This window comes from Bactrocera oleae, chromosome 3 (genome assembly GCF_042242935.1).
Source record: "Bactrocera oleae isolate idBacOlea1 chromosome 3, idBacOlea1, whole genome shotgun sequence".
Taxonomy (NCBI): domain Eukaryota; kingdom Metazoa; phylum Arthropoda; class Insecta; order Diptera; family Tephritidae; genus Bactrocera; species Bactrocera oleae.
Window position 1 is genome coordinate 18,054,698 of NC_091537.1, and position 16,133 is coordinate 18,070,830.

The window sequence follows — 16,133 nt, forward strand, 5'->3', positions numbered from 1 at the left end:
TAAATTGAAGTGTGAAGTTGTGTGTGTGTTAAGTGAATACAAAGCGGTTGCGCAAGGAATTTTATAATCAAATGCAGCAAGAACAGTCATGAAAATGCGTGCAATCTAAGGAGGACTCTGAAAAAAGTGCTACAAATGTCTGAAATGGGTGAAATATAAGTTAAAAGTGAGTGTGAAGGGTTAAATAAGTAAAATGTGTAAAAAGTCTTTATATAAAAAAAATTAAAAGATTAGTGGCAGAAGTAGCGGGATCTTGTATCGACAGAATCTCGAAGTGGCAGCAGAGGTTCCTCTACTTGGTAAGCTTACAATTAAGATTAATATTGTGTAAAGCCATTAGCAGCCATTAGGTATTCTGTATGGCTATTGGCAAAAACGACTACTAAATCAGTATCTTCTAGAATGACAAAGCGATTTAAATCTGTCATAAATTTCAAAGAAGTACTTCAGCCTACATCTCGCGAAAGCGAGACAGCCAAGAAGGGCTTCCCTCAGCATCGGCCAAGACCTGCTTCAAAAACGCTGCCGTAGTCAGGAAACCTGAAACTGGTGTTGACGAGTTCTCAAGAATATACTTGTCCACCAACCTAGTTGCAAACTTTAATCCATGCGAAAAAAGCTCCTCCTCCTGGGGGTTTTTAGATCTTAAAAAGAAAACACTGGATTGTCGAAAGTGAGCGAATTAATTCCAATTGAAATCAAAGCGAGGATTCCGGAATGTTCATGCACATATTCCTGCAGATTCTCAGTTTCTCTTAGTCTGATGAAAACTGAGCATATTAGTCTTAAATTCCTGTAGCCTTTTGCTGTACTCTCCATCAAATAAAACCCTAATAAAACCAACGCACAAAACCCTCATAAAACAAAACTAAAGTTCAGGTTTTTTTTAAGTTAAAGGACTACCTTTTGCAAGTGGCTCCATCTTTTGCAAATAGCTTCTTTGCAGCAATTCAAGGCGACCTATGCCTTCTTTGCTCTCTCCTTGCTATAAGGCTCCCGGGAAAGCTTCCTAATTAAGCCATAAATACTTCTCCTTGTACGTAAAGTGGAGCCATATGCCTTCCATTAAGGGAGGAACATCTTTTGTTTTGTTCGTAAAAGAAGTTTTTTGAGCTTGATTTTTTGGTAATTTGGGTTTCAATCGCTCACCAACAGTTCCGGCACTAACTTTAAGCTGTGGTGGTTAATTATGGCTGATGCAAATGGTTTTATTTTGCATTTAATGGTTTGTACTTTGGTTCTCGAGTTTCAATTTTATTTGCATATTTCACAGCATTTGCTATATTTGAGTTAAACATATTATAATATCTTAAAATATTCTTATACTCTTTTGATCCTTTTCTACGCCATTCATCATTGTTTATAACGTTTTTCCATGTACAGTTTTAAAAGTTGCAAAAAACCGTTAGTTATCATTAAATACTTCCATCAGAATATTTTGTGTCACCACTAACCTGGTTCTAAAGACCAGCTCAAATTTAGTACAGTTGAAGATTCATCTATAGATGTCAGCAATTCCCTTCTAAAATAGTTTTCGGTTCGTGACTTTGCTGAAACGACAAATTTAACAGCTGATTATTATTTCCAGGTAATTCTCAGTATCCTGTCAGTTGCAAGACGTCTGTCATTTCGTGTAATTGTTAAAACTAAATGAAATTTAATAGAAAGTTAAATAAAGTGATTTTGTGCATGTAAAAATAGTGTAATTTATATCTCGATCAAATTGTTCGAATAAGCAGAGTAAAGTGCGGTTGTGTATGGTTTTTGTTATGCAAATATAATATGAAAAGAGGCGTGCACGGAAGTACGTGCTTTTTGAGAAGTATTTTGAAAAAAGTGTTATAAATGTAGAAAATGTGTAAAAAATAAGTTCAAAATGAGTGTAAAGTTTAAATAAATCAAATGTGGCATAATTTATGTAAAACAAGTTAAAAGATTAGTGGCGATGTGGCAGCCGAGGCTCCGCTAAGGGGTAAGTTCACTATTACAGCTACTAGTATCGTTTTGTCTATATGTAGCATTGAATTATGATTTTTCAAAATATTATTAAATATAGGATATATAGCCATGCATAGCGATTGAAATTCTCAATTCCCTCAAATAATTGTTGAGAATGAATACTTTCGCTGATATTTTAAAAGTCATGGTTTCTTTCATAGTGAATACTGAATATATGTGATGTAGAACAAGAAATTAGTTTTCCTCTATAATGGAGGATGCTAGAGGATCTTCAGTGTTTCTGCAACTGCACAGAAATATTAAAATCACGAATTGCGACAAAACAATTAGCATGCGATCGTTGTGAATTTTTGTACTCTGAAAAGAGTATATTCGTTTGCCACGAAGTTTGTAACGCCCAGAAGGAAATGTCGGGAACGTCTAAGGTATATGTATACATATATATGTTTCAATTTTGCCATATCTGTCTGTATATACGCGAACCAGTTCCTCAGTTTTTGACATATCGCTCTGAAATTTCCACACATCATTTTTCTTCCAAGAAATTGCTCATTTTTCGGGACCACCGATATCGGACCACTTTTGTATGTGGCTGCTATGCAAACTGAACGATCAAGATTTTCATTGACTGCTTCAGTATTGAAAATGGGTATATTTGCACCATTACCATGAGGGCATTTACAATTTGAAACTTTTTATAAAGTGAGCGTCTCTCTAGCTAGCTATATCAACTAAACCAGCTGTTAAAAATATGCGCTTGTGTCAAAAATAGGTGGAATACTTCCCTTAGCCCTGATATACCTAACATATTCGAACTTCCAGTTGGCTTTACACCGTATTGTCGATCAACACATGAGTTACATTAACGAAAGTTAGCATGTGTATAAAATGTTGCACTTAGCCCTTCATTACTACTTCATATTTTATCTCTATTAAATAAGCTCTATAGTAATTTTTAGAAGCCTGGTTATTTTTAATAATGTCTAACAAAAACCTTGAACCGCTCCTCAAAGGTCAGTAATTTGCTTTGTGGTTGTTTTAAAAATCAAAAATTCAAAAATGTATAATCATATAATATTTGAGGGTCTCTCTGGTTATAGCATCTACTTTTCTTTGAGAAGTAATGAAAAGTATATATGAAATCTGAAAAAGTAATGCATAAAAAAAGTAAATATTTTTGAAATAAATAAATATCCGTGAACTCAAATGAGTACAAATTTAGACGCTTCCATATTTGCAATCAGTTTTAATTTTTACCAAAGAAAGTTTGGAATTTCTCTTAACTGTTTCGCTATTCAACTTAATAGTCTGACTAGGAATCAATTCGTTACCTAATGATACAACCTTTTCTATGATTTTGCCTCAGCACCAAAGAAATTTTAAAATGGTTATATTGGTCTACAAAGGAATAGTGTGGTCATGACATATATTTTTCGTCCAAATACTGATTGAATGACGAGTAATTATGAAAACTGCAATATATATTAAGTAATCCAACAAAAATCTTACGAGTCATCGAGTGCCCTGTTCATAACAATAAGACACCAATTCAAAAGATTAGCATGAAAAGCATAAATATAAAGCTATCAGAACATATTCTAAGAAAATATATAAAATTTGTTTGGAAGAAGCGACAGGGTAACATCAGTGTATGCGTTACTCAAATAGCTTTTTTCCATAATAAAATCGAAAACTCTTGAACATTTTTTAAATAATATTTATTAATTTATTATAGGCAAGTAGTATGTATATATACATTCGTGTGTACATAAGCTTCGTAGGTCAACTAAATCGAATATGCATTGCAAATACATAATATTTATGCAAACATACATATATAAGGTAATTTCAGCTTGCTTATTCCTCTTCAATAACTTAAAACTAAAGTTGGCAGTAATATTTTACAAGAGAACAAAATTAGCGAATAAAGAAAATATCATAAAAATAAATTTAAAATTTCTTAGAAAGAAGCGAGTGAGTGACATGAAACAAATATGTACTTAAGGCAATACGTCTCAATAGAAGCCATTATTTAAGACCCCGTTCACTTGAATAGATGGGTCCTCCAATGGACCATGACCGAAATGTAGTGGATCGCGTTGTGACTCGGAGCGTGTACGCGCATTCCGTAGATCTGACAAATGTTGTTGGCCAGTTACGAAGTTTAGCGAGCCCGAACCCAAAGTTATGCTGCCATCGGGCAGACGTACGTAACCGATGCCGCCTGAACCTAAAGCGATCGTGTCACCACGTGTGGTGGCACCTTTGAAGGCGAGTCGTTGCTGCTCACGTAAAATCGCATTAGCCGCAGAATCTAATTGCATGGCCGAGGGTAAAGGTGCAATAGCGCCCGTGCCAGAAGCGCCCACGAGTGCGCGATAATTATTTACAAACGATTGTGTGAGGAACGGTTTGGTGTCCTGTGAGATATCGTTGTCGACAAATTCCACCACGGCATATTGCTTCAACTGACGCCCATTGACCACATAGAAATCACCGTCGGGACCGAGGTCGTTGCCAATTTTGTAAATCGGTTGTTGACCGAATGGCACGCGTACAGGTTGTGGCTGGAGGGGACCCTGTAGGAAACCTCCAGAGCTTGATGGTGCAGAGGGCGTTGATGCGGTAGGGGGTCCATAATGATAGCCACCCGTTTGTTGTGGTTGTGCTGGTAGGCGGTCACCGTAATTACCAGCGAACGAATTGTAAGGGCCAGACGGACGCAGTTCGACAGATAATGATGGATGTACTTGGACGATTGTTTGTGTTTGCGTGCGTGCGGGAGGTGGACCTGGCAAGAAGTTCTGCACACGTGGCCGACCAGTGGGCAGTGCTGGCAGAGACGGTACCGGTGGCAGTGGCGCTACAGTTGGAATAGATCCGAAATAATGACCCGCATTACTAGGAGGACGTGCCGGTGCTGATGGTGCCGTCGGTGGTCCATAATGATAACCGTTAGCATTGACGTGACTGAAAAGCAATAGCAGCGCCGAAGCAGCGACGAGGCGGAGTACTGGTGTAGATGGGGACGTCATCTGTGGGAGAAGAAGATAAGAAGAGTAAAGTTAGATAAGAGCTACGGTAGGTTCGTTTAACATAATTGTATTGTTGTAATTTTTATCCAGAAATTAGTTATCAAGTATAAAGGTATTGCCATAAAGAAAGTAGAAAATTAATCTTTGTTCAGCGGTGACAAGTATCAAGGATATTAATTTTAATGCATATATAAAAATCGAATTTCCATCAAGGCAGAAGCCTTAATAATACCTAAAATTAATCGCTCGAACATATGGTCTGTATTTGAGTCTAATCGAGCCAGGATATTCTAAAAACTTAAAAAAATACCCTCGGTTCGGAAGAATAATGAGAAGCGGCACCGGGTTATGAAAGAAGAAGAGAGAGTGTTTATTAAGGAGTACAAATGGTAATATTTTGGCAAAAGAGTTCAAGTCTAATCATATTACTTTTGTTTTACATTAATTATACAAAGCTTCGATTGCAAAAACATTATTTACAGTTGTCGGACCGGTATCCTTCGGACAGATATAAGACGAAGACAACATGAGGATAGTTATAGCTAAGGTCAAGGTCATGACCTAGACTTATTAATTCGTATAGTGCTCAGCGACCTCCTTTAGTTGGAGCTCTTGCTACCGTTTCCTATTATAGAAAAGCATGATCGGCTATTCCATTTTAAGTTGTTTGTTCAAATCAAGGTCGATGTCAAAAATTGCAGAATTTTTTACAAACCATGTCTTTTCAATAATCATTATCAAACATAGAAGATCTATTCGCCATTCGAAGGCGGTTAGACTTTACAGGAAATCTCCCTTAAATAGGAGAAAAAGCTCGACCAAACACTTTGCAAAGGTAAAAACTCTAATTTTATTACATAATTAAGTACCAAAGTAAGGAAAAGCCTTTCATCATTACTCATATACAGTGCATGTCATGAGTATACCACAAGAAATGCCGTCCACTTAAGGAAAAACAAACAACATTCCTCTTTGGAACGCAAAACTGTCCTATGGCGTTGCATTGCTTTGAAACAAAACAAGTTTTTCTGTCAATTTAATTAAAAAAATAGAGTTTAATTGCACTCATACTAAAATGCCATAAAAATACGTGCAAGAATATGCACAAGTCGAGGCGTGTAAAACTCGCTGGAATAAATGAATATTCGATGCAAGCGTCGCTAAATAGCTGTACAATGGATCAAGACATTTTGTTCTGATCATGTGTTGTCTGCGATTTGTTGTTGTCATGCTGTTGGGTTTTGTCATTGTCAATGCGTTTTCTCAATGACATAAATTAATGCCACGTATTATCTGTTGACAACCGCAAGCAAAGTGGAGTTGATTGTATTGAATTTCTTAAGTGATTTAATTGGAGCTAGTAAAAATAAAAAATATGGATTTTTCTTTAATAATCAATAATTTTATGTGATTACGCTAGAAAATGTAAGTCGAATAAATTGATTTATTAAATTTTGCGTTTATTTTGACTGTTCACGATTTCAAAATCTCACTGTGATGCAAGCATTTTTCTATATATTTTCGGGATCCCGAAATTTAATCCAAATCAATGTCGCGGTCATTTTGATTACTTATGATTTAAAAAATTAATTGTGTAGTGCAATAAATTTCACATATATTTTCGGGATCCCGAAATTTTATCCAAATTAATTTCGCGCTTACTTTGGCTTCTTATGATTTAAGAAATAAATTGTGTATTGTGATAAATTTTACAACTAATTTCGGGATGCCGGAATTTCATCCAATTAATGTTGCGTTCTTTTTAGATCCATATGAATAATTTAAAGAATGAATAAATTTCTCATATAATTTCTGGATCCCGAAGTTTAATCCCAAATGTAACAGTCAGAAATCGTAGTGCTTTATAGTTTGTGTTGTAAAATTATACCTATATGTACATACCATTAGTTTATTTAAAAAAAAGTTCGGGATCGGAATTAATTTCGAATTTTTTTGTTTATAATTTTCATTTTCTTGGATGGAATTTTATCCAGACATGCAGTAAATTATTATTAAAGTGAAGAATATTGGAAAGAATTTGTCTTCAAAATATCTCGCTTGTTCGAAGCTCTGCAAGTTTTCAAAGACTTTATATTGTACTTCAGTGAAAGAAAAGCGATAAGGCTAGTTAATGCTAGGTTAATTTATCGTTGGGGTACCACTAATTCTTTATTGGCTAAAAATCACTCACTAATTTTTAGGACCTGTACTTATTGTAGAATGGGCCTTTTAATTTTCTGAATATCTTTTTATATAATTATCATATCTATGGCCACCCATTTTGCAGTACGAAGTGTATCAAAAGGTCCTAAAAATATAGTCTAAAAAGCTTTGAATACTGATACAAAATAAATTACTTTTTGATTGCTTGAGAGATGTATTTACATATTTTAAATATAATATTTAATATAATGGCATTTTCAAAAACAATATCTGATACAATTTTTAAAGATTTTGTGTGAAAGATTTCTCAAAGCCAAATTACAAGTTATATTAGGGATCGTGAATTAGTTTGAAATCTCTAACTAACTAAACAATTTTATAAAAAAAATCGAATTGTTTCGCATGAAGTTTATAGGCCATTAGGTATTAAATTAACAATATTTTGTAAGAAACAATAAAAAAGATTAAGAAAAATTACTGTTAGACAATATCTTCTTCTAATTAGCAACATTCTTGCTCTGAGATCTGAGTGAAAAATTTCAGAAATTATAATTGTACGTATAGAACTTAGGAATACTTGAAACATTTATTTTATAAGGCAGCTGAGAATTTTAAACATGATAAATGATGCATGAAATTGGAAACATACTATTTGCCAAGTGATATATTTAGTTGATTTGCAAACACAATTCATTTGTAGCCATTCATATATAAGTATAACTGTATCTACAAACTTTAATATGTATTTATATTTATTTACCAACGTTGAAAAGACAGCCAATTAGTGTTGCCATTATGTACGAAATTACACACTTTGCGAAGGCTATAATTCTAGATAAAAAATTTGCGTCTGACTCCTCTCTGCTTGCTATATTTGGTAGCTGATTTGTCACCTTTCAGCAGCGTTTTTTGCCTTTTGCGGCTGCCATGAAGCAAAACCAATAAAACGACCGACAAACGAATAAGATTCGACAAAAGAAAACCGACTGCACCATTTGGACAGACGTTGGCTTGTTCGTCTTGACAGGCGAGTCGACAATGTGCTGAATGCTACGACAGCGCTTACGATTTGTCTTTGTCGTTAATTTGCCATAATTATGGCGGGTGATTGCGGTGCATTATTTGTGGTGTCTACGCCTTATAACACTTGCGCCAGGCGTTGCCAGCTTATTCCATAAATAATGGACTACAACAATGATGTGGCATATATAAGCGAGACAAGCGTTGAACTTGTGATAAATGAACATGCTATAAAATAACGCCATTATAGCTGTGAAACAGTGGAGCTACTGTGAAATTACGCTGCATTAACGGTAATCCACAGAAGTATTTGTAGATATGTAAATACATCGCAGCTACATGTAACTAGACTACAATTGCACGCGAATTAAACTCAATTAAGACTTTGATTGAATAAGCTGGCGGGCGTCAATCTTTTGACCAGTAATTCGTGGGTACTATAGTGCTTGCTATATATGTGAGGTTGGTTTGAGGAGTTCACGAATTTTCGGTATAGTAGCCTAAGATAAAATACTCTTAACGCTACTAACTATCCTTAATTGACTTACATAAGGGTCTGATATAATTAGTAACTACATTTCGTTAGTATTCGAAAGTCACTGCAGACAGATAATTGTGAAAATTTGGATTAAAATTATTCAGGATTTGGATTGAAATTATTATTTGTTGCTAAAAAGTTGTCTCTGGAATTAGAAGAGTCTTAATTAATACCAACATTAAAGGTGGATATCGGATGTCCTTGTAATTTGATAGCTTTGGTCTATGGAATTTTTTTGAATGAACTCCAGGTTTGGCAATTTAAAACAGTAACTAAAGTAAATAAAGTAGTAGTCAAGTAATTAACTAACTAATTCTTAATTAAGAAAATAATTGAGCTCAATTAACAATGAACCACTGGAATATTAGTTTGAAACTGTTTAAATTAACTTGAGATTGTTTTTTTTGTATTGAAACTGAGTCTCAAAAATAAAATCTGCTGTGATTTACTTTCATTCAAAAATTCTAAGTTAATTAAAAACTTTAATTGTCTCAAGTAAATTGGCAATTTTGAAATGTGATTGTACTATCATTAAACCATGGATACTATGTACATCAGATATCAAAGAGAATCTAACTGAACCAGTTAAAAAGGAGGTCCAATAATGCTAACAAGATAATACCGACAGTTGTTTTCGAACTAATGTTGGCAATTTACGTTATTTGTACTTAATGATATGAAGATAAGACACAAATATTTTTCATATTCATTGTAGAGTTTTGACATAGATGACCAGAGTAGAGTACATCGCAGTAGGATAAAACCCATTTGAAAAGCAAGATAAAATAACAAAAATGGAATGAAAAACAATTTACGAACGCTCTGAGGTTGGAGAGAAGAATGGGAGGGGTGGATTGAATTGTTAAGGGTTAAAAATGGCTTATCCCGATTTCGAGCAAAACTACGAGTCCTATGGAAAAAAGTTATGTGAAAAAGTTGAAGTTAACGAAAACATGAAAAAATTTTTGTGTTTACTCCCTTTTCACATAACCTCAAAATTTATGTGAAAAAATTAAAATAACCAAGTTCTTGGTTTTAAGAAAAAATGTTGTTTAAAGAAATTTGATATAAACTTTATGTCTCAAACATACTGTATTTTTATACCCTGAATAGGTAATATTAAGTTTGCCACAAAGTTTAGCACCCTATAAAGTATTGTAAACAAATGGTCAGCGTGACGAGCTGACTCGATTTAGCTATGTCCGTCCGTATGTCTGTTATGTATAAGCGAACTAGTCTCTTAATTTTTGAGATATCGCCTAGAAATTTTGCACACGTTTTTTTCTCCCCAAGAAGCTGCTCATTAGTCGTAACCGCCGACACCGGACCACTGTTGGATATAGCTGCCATACAAATAGAACGATCCGAATAAAACGCTTATATGGAAAGCATTTTCATTTGACTAGATATCTTCAGGAAATTTGGCATGGGTTAGTTCCTAAGCGAAAAGTGCAATCTGCAAAGTAACTGTTCAGATAGAGTCACTATAGCATATAGCTGCCATACCAACTGACCGATCAAAATTAAGTTCTTGTAATGAATATTTTGTATTTGTGAAGGGAATTATAGCTTCGGTGCAACCGAACTGAACGTTTTTTTCTATTTATTAGTTTTTTTTAATACTAATTTTTTCACCTTATTTAGCCTTAATATAGAAAAAGCATCCTAATTTTAATTAAAAAATTCTCACGTATTTTGACTTGTTTTTAAAGTCGATAGGCCTTATGTTCGCTGAAATTTTTACCTTCTGATGGTATTAAATATATTCTTCTATATGTAGATTATCATGGTAAGTTTTCTCAGAAAATGCAATTAATGGCCCGCTAAAGGACTTACAACAGAGTTTCTTTTACTAATAATTTAAATGTAATTTACTCTTTAAATCAGTACAGTTACAGCCTCTTCGGCAATATAATCTTTATAGATTTTTAGCGGAGTCTCATTTTTAGTAGGTTTGTCTACAATAATGAGATCATGAATCTATTTAATAATCATGAGATATCATACTATATAAATATAAATTAAAAATAAATCGGCATATCGAACCACCCTCGTTAATAAATTTATAAATATGTGCATACATCTAATCGCCTGCCATTCACAATTTGTTTACATTTCTTAGACAAAATTGTATTTGTTTGCTTATTACTTGCGCCTTTGCACCGCTTATTACACTACATTAACGGATTATGCTGAGAGTGCTGGCGCAAATTATGCGGTTAATGTCCAAGCAAAGTGCACCGTTGTTTGTGGCACAGCGCCGACCGGCTGCATTATACAAAATTTGCATTTGCATTGCACCATGAGAACACCACGCTATATACTATATAAATGCATATACACTACATAAATACTGTGATTTATTTTTCTAGTTTAATGGTAGGCGGACCACTTTGTCGTGCGCCATGCAACTCGCCACTACAATCTACTTTGCTTTTATTGTTATTATTATTTTTAATCGTGATTATTGGCAGGTGGTTGGCAATGAATAGAAAATCATTTTATGAATATTTAATTTAATTTAATAATAGCGACAGTTTCTAATGTGTCGCCGTTAAACTGCGAACTAATTGACTAATGAAGTTGCGGTTGGTTAGCTGCAGGGTTGGGTGGAAAGGGGCGATATATGTACCACATAAGTGTATTTAACTGTTAGATAGATGTATAAATATTTATATTCATAAATTAAAAAGCACGTGAGCTTTCTTTTTTGTACTTATTTTATATTATTATTTAATTTTTTTTTATAAAGCTAAACAAAACTAGAACTAGTTATGGAAGTCATGCTAAATATGGGTAAGTTATTTCATTTTAATTGGTTTTAGTAATCACGCCTTATTTTCAAATCGTTATTTAGCCCTGTGTTGTGTTTATTTAATTCTTTTATATAATTAATACTTTTTAGAAGTTCTAAAATTACTGCAATCATTTTCCCACTGACTCTCTCTAAGCATAGAATATTATAAGCAATACCTTCTTAGTTTATTCCTTTATGATGGTAATTTTGTGATGTAGCTGATAATTTCTGATACGATATTTTTTTCATTAGACATTTTTATGATTCAATATCAGTAATTTGGAGACAACCAAAAAACTCAAATCAGCAAATGACTCTCATCTAATCCCAACAGCTGAAATATATTTCAAGGGAGGCTTTCAAATGTCAAAAATGTTCTCGAAAGTGGGGTTTAAACTCATGTATCCACACTGGAAGTCATGAAACCATAACAGGGTTTCTTAGATATAAGTAGTGCTACCCTGTCCGGTAGATAGGCGAAGTCTTTGCGGTTGTTCAAAAGCAATTTTTAAGACTAGAAAATATAAAATAAAATATTCTTTTTCTTTTCATTTTTGAAGCATAAAAAATTTGATTTGAATAATAATGTGTAGAAAATACTCTATTAAAAATTTTATTTTTACTAACATTTGGTAAAGTTCTTGACTAAAATTATGTAAGTTCGAAACTTGGCTAAAATGATGCTTAAGAAGTGAATTTGAGTCCTGTGCAATTTTGATTTTGAATTTTAAAGAAAAATTGGCCTCATTTGGAGATGAATTTTTATATATAGACTTCCAGCTATCTTAAAGCTAGTACTCAATTAAGCGTATATTATAAGTGTTAGTCTCTGAATGTTGCTTGATCTCAAATTATCAAATTATTATAAAATTCAAAATTGCTAATGCTAATCTATTTTTAAAATTTACAATTTTGCTTCTTTTTTGGGGAGTTGGAATTACAACGATTCAAAATGGAATTAAAAGGCGATAATGAGTCGGATAGGTATTACGCTATAAGCCACTTAAACATTTTTTATACATGTATAAGCTATATAAAAATTTACCAATGAAGCCTGTACATTTTTGACAACATCACAGCTATAATTAATTTATAATTTTTAATCAAATAAATTTATGTCTCAATCAACTGCCAATTAATTAGAAACCGACAACAACAAAAAATTCATCTAATTAATAAATACAACTCATCATAAAAACCATAAAAGTTTATTACGCTTTAATTTACATTAATATAGCGAATATAATAAATCGCAAAACGAAAGACTTAAGCAACGAACCTGCTGTTATTAATACTAGCAATTTGTAGCGCTCGCCTATAGCTTTTCCGCTTGCTCATTAGTTTGTTTGTGTTTACTATTTTATTGCCATACTTTTGTATAACGGTGTGGTGCATTTTCACGTGCCAAAACGCACACACATACACATACACATATAACGCTACGGACTGACGCTTATCGCATGCTTAATGGCTTAATTAACTCACCAGGCAATAAACAAACATTGCAGGTGAAAAATCGCCGGTACACGGGGGAGTGGATGAACCAAAAAAAAAACCAAAAATTACAACAATAACAAAAACAATATGTAGCATGTAAAAAAAAAGATAAAGCAAACGAAATAAGAGGTGTGGGCGTGCATGTAAACGCTTTTTTGTAAGCGCGTGCATTTGTATTGCGCCCAAGACAGTGCTGGCCGCTTGCGCCAAGATGAAAGAGTGCGAAGGAAAGCAAAATTAAAAAAAAATAAAACATATAAAAAACAAATAAAAATTGTATTTATAGCTCACAGTAAAAAGTCTGTAATGACACCTGCAAACCTCACTCTGCAGCTCTGCTGCATGCGGATGGCCATAAACGCTGCTGTTGCCGCTAAGCATTTTTATTGTTGTGATTAATATCATTTACTGCGACCGTTACAGTATAGCGCTACTGCACTGCTGCGCTTACACACACATACTCGCTTGCATTTTGTTCGCAAATAAATATATTGACAGCTCTCAGCTGATTCATTGATAACACAAAAGCCGCAAAACACACGGACTGGGTAGTCAGGCAGGCAGACAGCTAGGCAGCCGTTGTAACAGCTCGTAAACAATGTAAATACACGAAATAGACAACACACCTTTTGTTAAACAATTTATGCAGTTTTTCATACATTTTTTTTTGCTGACTTGCATTTTTTACTGCCGCAAATGCTGTCGGTCTACACGCACCACCCACACTTTGAGATTTATCATCTTGGCATTTTGTGGCGAAAATTGAATTTAAATGCCATGAAAACTGAAAAAATTTACTTCATTCAAAATTATGGCAATTATGACGCGAAAGGATGTGTATGTGTTTATTTGTATGTTTGTGTTGTTTGACTGCCAAGTGCCGGTAGTGGCATGTTTGAAGTGTGCTTGATTTGGTGTTGAGTGGTACTTTTGTGGGCGTTGATTAGAGTGGACGTGGCGTTGGTTTACTTCGAATTTTATGAATATAAAATCTTAATTTATTATTAAAAAAATATATCTATATTTAATATATTAGATTTTTTTATTAGATTTTGACTATGCTGTTATAAAAAGTAAGGGGTATGAGATTGATCGATTGTGGAAGTCATAATTTATGGGGTTGATAAATATTTTATATTAATTTGGGTTTGAAAAAGTAGGAAATATTCTTTTCATTCATATAAGTTTGTATATTTATGAATTTGTTTGCCCACAACTAGTTCCAGTTTCTAGTCTATGGTCCTCTGGCATCTCTTTCCCATCAACCAGTCAATGTTTTCAACATTCCAGGGGCACGTTTCCATGAGTATAGTATAGGTTCAACCACAATATTGAGTATTAATAGTATCTTGACATAACCTTCAGCTTTTTTTAAAATAGAACTTCGTTTGAAGGCAGGCTAAGGGTTGAGCGGACGTTATAATTTTGAAGGAAGCCTAAACGGAATTATTTCACAGGAAACTGTAACTTTATAACCAACACAAACTCTTTCGTTAAAGTGATGTACTCCATAGATTTTCGTTTCTTATTTGACAAATATCTATAAAACGATTGATGAAGATGGATTCTCTAAACACCTTGAATTAATCATGAATGGCCCACTATTGCAGTGAGAGGGAGAGTTAGAGCAAAAAATAGAAAGACAGATTGAAAGAGTTAGTGGTCAAGTATATGTTGTGTAAGTCAAGTTATTTCAGTGATTTACATCTAAAATTCATTAAAGAAAAGAAAAAAATTTACACTAATATTTCTACTTGTTTGAAAGCAAAAACTCCGATTGATACATGAAATAGTTTAAATCAATAATATATTTCAAACCAATACCAAAACATTTATATTGATTCATTGGCACTTATTTCCAATTATCTCACCTTAATTAATAATTACACCGCTCGCACCCATAAAAAGTATTTAATTGCATTCCTAGTGTGGCAAGTTAGTAAGAGGCCACATATTCGTAGCAATCAATGATTATGACGCAAATTCATTAATTTCAAACTGTGTCACTCTGTCATCAATGTGATCTCCATAGAATCATAAGCACATAATAAATTGCATAATGCACTATCGGGTTTTTTGTGCCAATTCGCCACCGACGCCGACAGTCGACAGTTACAACTAAAATTGGTGGCATGTTGGCTGTCTACGCCGCGATTACGTCAAAGTTGATTTGGCATTTAGAAAAGTTGTACTGTAACACTTGTCTGGGTATGTGTACTTAAGTGCACATAGAAATGAACTAAATTTGTACAGGGTGAGGTTTTGAGGACAAGCATTTATGTACTACTTTAGAAAATGTTTGGCAATTTAATATTTAAGCCTTATGCTACAAATGGAGCATACTACAAAATTCAATATTTTTCCGTAGTGTCAATTAGGCCTTATACTCTTCTGATTCCTTATGTGGAAGCGAAAATTTCACGCCGAGTGAAGATATTTGCTTAATCATAACATAGTCTAAACGTGTCGTCATATATGGTATGTCAATTTGTAATGATTTAAAAATTATTCTGAGTGAAAAAGTTACTTTCCATAGCCATAGTCTGAACTTGGTATTATATTATGAAATTTAAAAGCGAGAGAAAAAAATATTATTATCCACAGCTATAGTGTGAACCTGGCATAATGTTAACCAATTAAAATTGTATTCCTTGTAAATAAATTTTTTCTCCACAGGTCCGGTGTTGAATTTCTCTCTGAAAGCGAAAAAGATATTCTCCAAAGTATTTGTGTGAACCTGTCTTAATATTATTAAAGTAAAAGTTTGAAGTGTTTCGGTTAATTTCTTTCGTTCGATCCCTAAATATTCTCTTTGCTCTCAAATTATTACCATAAAATTCTAACTTTAAATTTTCCCCAAAAAAAAAGTCACGCTGTATTTATACTTCTAATATAACCTACAATAAATATGCTGTCGCAAAATATCCGAAAAACGTGTGAGCCGGCAAAGCACCAAATATTTCGTTAATACGCCAGATGACAGACGCTGATGCGCATTGCGAAATCTGCAATAAAATTAGTGCAAAATATTTTGCTTCTCAGTCTGGACTGGCTCACAACACGAGTGCGTAGGATGTGTAAATTAAAGCAAATGCAGTGCAAAAATGTAAAGCAGTTACTAGGA

At 33.7% G+C, this 16,133-nt stretch overlaps 1 protein-coding gene across 7 annotated transcripts in view; it reads right to left on the reverse strand.

Annotated features, from left to right (window-relative positions):
* Positions 1-3,655: 3,655 nt before the first annotated feature.
* Positions 3,656-16,133, reverse strand: part of LOC106627485 (uncharacterized) — a 36,480-nt gene continuing 24,002 nt past the window's right edge. For all 7 annotated transcript variants that reach the window (XM_014247620.3, XM_036366839.2, XM_070106173.1 and 4 more), the window contains one exon: positions 3,656-4,994. In XM_014247620.3, the coding sequence (XP_014103095.1) occupies positions 3,975-4,994 (1,020 nt within the window). In that variant the 3' untranslated portion in view covers positions 3,656-3,974. The remainder of the gene's footprint in view (positions 4,995-16,133) is intronic.